Source organism: Psammomys obesus, unplaced genomic scaffold (assembly GCF_907164565.1).
Source record: "Psammomys obesus unplaced genomic scaffold, mPsaObe1.curated_primary_1811, whole genome shotgun sequence".
NCBI lineage: Eukaryota > Metazoa > Chordata > Mammalia > Rodentia > Muridae > Psammomys > Psammomys obesus.
This window is the reverse complement of record NW_026589137.1, coordinates 8,864,139-8,871,295: the sequence shown is the minus strand read 5'-3', so window position 1 is coordinate 8,871,295 and position 7,157 is coordinate 8,864,139. Positions and strand designations below refer to the sequence as shown.

Below are 7,157 nucleotides of genomic sequence, written 5' to 3'. Positions count from 1 at the left end.
TGTGTGTGTGTGTGTGTGTGTGTGTGTGTGTGTGTGTGTGTGTGTGTAATTGAGAATCAGACCTTAAGTCTTAGGTAGTCTAGCTATCTAGCTATGCAGGCACTCTACCATTGACTTATCTCCCCCTCCATCCCAAACACTGTGTTTTGTGTTTTGCCTAAATCAAAGTGTTTTAGGCTCTTCACCTAAAATTTATTTTTTGGTTCTGTGGTTACTAAGTCATCATACATGGTAGGCAAGAACTGTACATTTGAGCTGCACTGTTAGCTCCAGATTGTCTAAGATTTATATTTGAACTGCTTAAGTTTTTCAAAGTGATCTTAATTAGAGTTGGACATTATTTAGGTTTTCTGGATTTTTGTTTGTTTGTTTTCTATTTTGAGACAGGCTCTCTCTATGTAGCCCTGGCTTTCCTGGAAATCACTCTGTAGATGGTTGTCCTCGAACTCACAAAGACGTGCCTGCCTCTGCCTCTTGAGTGCTATATTATTTAAGTTTTTGTGTTTTAAATTTATTATTATTATTATTGTGTGGTGTATATATTTGTGAGTGCTGTGTGTGTGTATGAATGTGTGTGTATGTTTGGGGCATGACTGTAGAGTTCTGAGGACAACTTTTGAGAATCGGTTCTCTTTCTCCACCATGGGTTCCAAGGATTGAACTTACATTGTGAGGGTGACTCGATAAGAATGTTTATCATATTCCAACCAAGGACTATCTGTGGAGATGACCTAGAACCCTGACAATGCAGCCACTTCTGATGAGAACTGATAGACTAAGATCAGAAAGGAGGAGAGGAGGACCTCCTCTATCAGTGGACTTGGGGAGGGGCATGCATGCAGAAAGGGGGGAGGGTGGGACCGGGAGGGGAGGAGGGAGGGGCTTATGGGGGGATACAAAATGAATAAAGTGTAATTAATAAAAGTTAAAAAAAATGTTCAATGAATCAGTACAAATATATATATTTTAAAAGAAAAAAAAAAAAGAACGTTTATCCTTTGAACCATCTCAAAGGCCCAATCATTTTTTTTTATTATTTTTTAGGGTAAGGTCTCATATATCTCACGTTGACTGTATAGTTGAGGATGACCATGAATTTCTGATTCTTCTACCCTCATCACCCAACTTCTCGTAGTATTAATATGCATCATCGTACCTGGTGAATTTTTGTAGTGCTGAGGAGCTCAGAGCTTCATGCATGATAGAAAAGTATTCTACTGAAGAACAATATCCCTAGTCCTGCTAGTGGATATTATTAATGAACCTTTCAAGATATATTTAAGAGCAAACCTTCAAGGACAGAAGTGCCTACTGATCATTGACTTGTACACAGTATTTTTTTTTTCAGGTGCTTTCCACCTAATTTTTTAATTACTTAAAATTTATTCATTTTTTATCCCAGCTATAGCCCCCTCACTTGTCCCCTTGTACTGCCCTCCTGTCCTCTCCTTCTCCCATGCTCCTCCCCAAGTCCACTGATAAGGGAGGTCCTCCTCCCTTTCCATCTAACGTTAGCCTATCGGGTCTTATCAGAACTGGGTGCATTGCCTTCCTCTGTGGCTTGGTAAGGCTGCTCCCCACTCAGGGGGAGGTGATCAAAGAGCCAACCACTGAGTTCACGTCAGAGACAGTCTCTGTTCCCCTTATTAGGGAATCCACTTGGAGACTGAGCTGCCATGGGCTACATCTGTACAGGGGTTCTAGGTTATCTCCATGCATGGTACTTGGTTGGAGTATCAGTCTCAGAAAAGACTCCTGGACCCAGATATTTTGGTTTTGTTGCTCTCCTTGTGGAGCTTCTGTCCCTTCTGGGTCTTTCATCTCCCCCTTCTTTTATAAGATTCCTTGCACTCTGCCCATAGTTTGGTTATGAGTCTCAGCATCTGCTTTAATACCCTACTGGATAGTCTTTCAGAGGCCCTCTGGTAAGCTCCTGTCCTGTTTTCTCCCTTTTCTGATATACATCCCAATTGCCTTTCTGAATGAGGATTAATCATCTTAGCAGGGACCTCCTCCTTGCTTAGCACCATACATAGTTTTACCTTTTATGTTGACCTATCTCTTCATTCTATATTCTAATTTTTCTTTTCCTAAATGTATTCAATAATCAAAGTGAATGCTACTAAAAATTATTCATGTTCACTAACCACAGAAGCTCTACCTAGTAAAAGTAGAATGACCTCTATTGCAAATCAAGAAAAATATATCTACAACATTAGACCTCACTCATACTCTTCAAATATTCACTGTTTCTATGCATCCTTTTTGTTTCCATTTACAGTTTCTGAGATGGTTTCTCTGTGCAGGCCAGGCTGTTCTAGAACTCACTGTGTAGACCAGGTTGGCTTTGAATTCACAGATCTGTCTCCCTCAGTCTTCCATGTGCTGGGATTAAAGGCAAATATGCCATTACATCTGGCTGAGCTCATTTTTAAGATTATTTGTTTGCTTAATATTATTTGTTGTTAAGATTATTTGTTTAAGATTATTGTTTGTTATTAGTGATTATATAACCACTAATATGTTTTCATTGACTTGAAGCCATCACATCCCACCGACCCACACATAAAATATACACATTATCCAGAAGGTTGATTAAGAGACTTCATGTTTTTATTTTGGGCTACTAAGCACCAGTAATACAAAAGCTACTATCATACCTCATTTTGCTACTTTAATCAAAGTGGAACTTCTTGCCATTGTTATACAAACTTTAGAATCTTCTTTCTATTAGAACTGCTGTTTAATCATTATCAGTTTTGGTTATCTGGGTTTCTTTACTCCTTAATTGCTTCCAATTATTAACGTTCTTAGTTCGAAATCCCAGTATTTGTAGATTAGCGTACAAAGGACTGATGTTAATAAAACCTCATAAATATAAATACCCTCTCTGTTTAGTGAACCCATATTCATAATTCTTTATGTCACATGAGTTTGACACTTGCTCTCAATACCCTGAAATGAATTATACTGACAGGGTTGTAATTCTGATCTAAAGAATTGTCTAGAGAAGGAAAATGTCCCTGGGTTCAGACAACTTAATTATTAGTAGACGTTACCTTAGGGTTGTGTAGGAAGGTAGAAAAACAAAAAGTGCTTATAAAATAAATTTTAGGGAAGTTTGGTGGCAACATTATTGAAGCATTACAAAATCATTTTTAATAACCCAGGTTATTGATTCCACACAACCATAAACTGTGAAGGATTATATTCATTATGATGAATATAATCACAATGTGATGGCTTCAATAATGACATTTTTATTAAGCATATCATCTATGGTCACCAGTTTTACCCTTATTTCTTTCATTTCCTCCTGACCTAAGTAGTTGTCTACTTTTGTGTGCATGTATATAAGTCAGAACTACATGTGAACAAGGACATGTGATATTTTTTTTTAAATCTTTTTTTTTTTTTTTTTTTTACCTAATGCTATCCTATTTCTATTCATTGTCTTAGAATGATACTAAATTTGTTCTCTGTGGTTCAATGAAAATTGTGTCAGCCGGGTGGTTGTGGCACAGGCTTTTAATCCCAACACTCTGAAGGCAGAGGAAGCCAGATCTCTTGGTTTGAGGTCAGCCTGGTCTAAAGGACAACCATGGCTGCAGAAAGAAATCCCACCTTGACTCTCCAAAAATAAAATAAAATAAAGGCACTGTGCGTATGTACCATATGGATGCTTAGGTGTGACTAGTGTTGCAGTAATTCTGGATGTACAAGTATCTGTGGTGTGCTTACCTAGATCCTTTAAGCTCTATTTCCAGTAATGCTAAGTTTGATCATACAGTATTTCTTGAGGAACCTCCATAGTTATTAGTATCTTCACTAGTTTACATTCCCAACAATGGTAAGTGTAGAGTCCTAATTCCGTCATAGTCTGTCATTAGTCCTCCCCAGTCTTCATGATTGTTCTTTAAAATTTTTAATTTTATTCTTTCTCTCTCTAGCATACACATAAACACAGAGAGGGAGTTAGGTAGGGAGAAAAACAGACAAAGACAGACTGACAAACTTCCTTTATATAAAATTATTTCTATTTTATGTGCATTGGTGTTTTGTCTGTGTAAGGGTGTCATATCCCCTTGAACTGGAATCACAGACAATTTTGAGCTGCCATATGTTTACTGGCACATGAACCTAGGCTCTCTGGAAGAACAACCAGTGCTCTTAACCACTGAGCCATCTCTCCAGCCACCCCCCCCCCAAACTTTCTTTCTTCCATGTGGATTCTGAAGATTGAACTTAGGTTTCACAGAAATTGGATTTACTTTCTGAGCTGTCTTGTTGGTCTTGTTTGTTTTTGTAATGGCAACCTTTCTGACTAGAGTGAAATGGAGTTGTAATGTAGTTTTAATTTTCATATCTCTGATGATTAATAATACTGACCATCTTTTAATGCACTTATTGGCTTCTTGCAGTCTTGCGATTTAACTGTTTAATATCCTTGCTCATTTGTTGATTGGATTGTTTAGTTATTTATTTTTAGTTCTTTCTATATTCATCCCGTCAGTTGTATAAATGGCAATGATCTTTTCTCATCTTTTCTCATGCTGTAGGCTCTTATGTGTGGTGCTAGAGATTTGAACATGCTAGACAAGTGCTCTAAGACTGAAGTGCATCCCTAAGATTTTTTTTTCGCTTTGGATTCTCTTTCACTTATGCTTGATTCAAAGCAGATTTTTGAGCAAAAATTTAAAAAATGTTTAGTTAATGAAGAAATTTCATCAAAGAAAACATTTACTGAAAAGTTTTAGTTTGTAAATATGGTTCTGGAATTGTTTTTTAAAGCACTGGAAGTTGAAGGAATCAGCTAAGAAGATAACTCTTTGTTTTTGAATCCATATCAGTAACTTAATTTGTTGAATTTTTCTTGAAGTGTCTTTTGTACATGGTATATTCTTACATTTCTATTTACTGTAATGATTATTTTAGCCTTTTGAACAAATTCTCTGATTTGTTCTTTCCCTCCTTCTGTCTAAATTTTGGATATATGGATATTGACATATTTTACACAATTTCTCCAACAACTCTGAGGAATTAAAATTGGACTTCTGATATGAGTTTTCTGTTTTGTTCAGTAATTAAATTTATAAAAGTTGCCATTTTAATGCAGATGAGTCAGGACTTATTTAGTGCATAACAGGAATGTGGTTGAGGCTCATAGTATAACATTAGGTGTCCTCAATTTCAATATTTAAAAGTCATAGTTAATTTTTCTATATGAGATACAGATTATATTTTCTTAAATGTAGATTTGTTAAATGTCTTCTAAGAATAAAATTCCATTTAGTTTACCAACTGCTGATCACCAACATAATTTTGTGATTGTAAGATATGTTAACACTAACATAATTATTTTGTATTCTCCAGATTCTTCTTTGTTCTTCAAATAATGACCATTATGATTCTGTGTATTCAAAAGAATTTCAGTCAACTGCAGGAGTTTGTCAAGGTATGTATGAAAAGCTTTATAAATGTATAGGTATGATTTCAGATGATTTGTTATCAGTCTTTAAACTGAAGGACTTTTAAAACACTGTTAATACTTTTAGAGCTTACATATGGTGGGTTATGAACATTGTTATATGAAGTGTTTTGCACATTGTTACGAAGTGTCTTATTTTGACTGTTGTGATTTTGGCTCTTTTCTTCCTTCAGCTATATTATATGAAATGCTTTATAAAGATGTTTTTGATGTGGAGGAGGAATTATTGAAAACTGCAGTTGATTTGTTCCGAAGTGGCTCCAGGAGAAACAAAAACCATGCCACGACTGGAAATGCAGAAGGCAATACTGATCAGAAAAGCTCAACCGAGAATAGGTACTAATAGGCTGGTTCACTCTATAATTTTCATATTACTTTGAGTTATCATCTGAAAATGAACTTAGTCTTATTACATATATGCATATACCTGTATGTTAGGGACATATTGTTTTTAATAAGAGGACAAAAGTTTTACCAAACTATATTGTGAAATGCTCACACTTACAGAGTTAAAATTAGAATCCTAGAATTAACATTTCTCAAAATTTAGTTGTATACAAGTTACTCAGTGCTGATTAGACAGATTTCTCCTGTCACAATATTTGAGGTGGGATTGTGTTGAAGAATCTCCTTTAAAAAAAAATACTACACTCAGGTTGATCAGGTTTAGCAGCTAGGATCTTTTTACCCACTGAGCCATCTCGCTTACCTGCAGAAGAATATTTTAAAGCTTATTTGGGACCATGAAGAGTGGGAATGGTCTTATCAAAGTGAAAATTGCTTCATTCTTTGCTGATTCCTTAAGGGTTTTGAATTTATGGAAGCAACATTAGATTTTTGTTTGTTGGTTTGTTTTGTTTTTTCTTTTTCTAAATTTATTTATTTTTTGTCAGTTACAGTTTATTTACTTTCTATCCCAACTGTAGCCTCCTCCTTCGTCTCCTCCCATTGCCTTCCTCTTCTCCTCCCATGCCCCTCCCCAAGTCCACTGATGTGGGAGTCCTCCCCTTCCCTCTGACCCTAGCCTATCCAGTCTTATCAGGACTGGCTGCATTGTTTTCCTCTGTGGCCTGATAAGGCTGTCCCCCTCCCCCCATAAGGAACTGATCAGAGCAGACCACTGAGTTCATGTCAGAGACAGTCCCTGTTGACCTTACTAGGGAACCCACTTGGACACTGAGCTGCCATGGGCTACATCTGTGCAGGGGTTCTAGGTTATCTCCATGAATGGTCCTTGTTTGGAGTATCAGTTTTTTTGGGACAGGGTTTCTCTATTTAGCCTTGGTTGTCCTGTACTCACTTTGTAGACCAGGCTGGCCTCTTACTCACAGAGATTAGCTTGTCTCTGCCTCCCCAAGGGCTGGGATTACAGGTTTGTGCCACAGTGCATGGCTAGAAACTACAGCACTTAAAAAGTAATAAATATTACTAAAAAAATTCCAGCTTAAAACAACATTGGTTTTATTATTTATGTGTTTTATAAGTTATGCCATGGCTTAGCTTACTCTTCTGTTGAGGATGGCACATGGCTATAATGAAAGAGTTGGCCAGGATTGAGTTCTTGCCTGAAACCTCCGGAAATACATACTCATGGTTCTTTTTAGCTGATAACTTCAGTGTTTTTATTATTATTATTATTATTATTATTATTATTATTATTATTATTATT

At 36.4% G+C, this 7,157-nt stretch overlaps 1 protein-coding gene across 1 annotated transcript in view; it reads left to right on the top strand.

Annotated features, from left to right (window-relative positions):
- Positions 1 to 7,157, top strand: part of LOC129674883 (putative bifunctional UDP-N-acetylglucosamine transferase and deubiquitinase ALG13) — a 51,177-nt gene that overhangs the window by 9,410 nt on the left and 34,610 nt on the right. The window contains exons 6-7 of the mRNA XM_055604965.1: positions 5,374 to 5,455; positions 5,662 to 5,824. Coding sequence (XP_055460940.1) covers positions 5,374 to 5,455; positions 5,662 to 5,824 — 245 coding nt within the window. The remainder of the gene's footprint in view (positions 1 to 5,373; positions 5,456 to 5,661; positions 5,825 to 7,157) is intronic.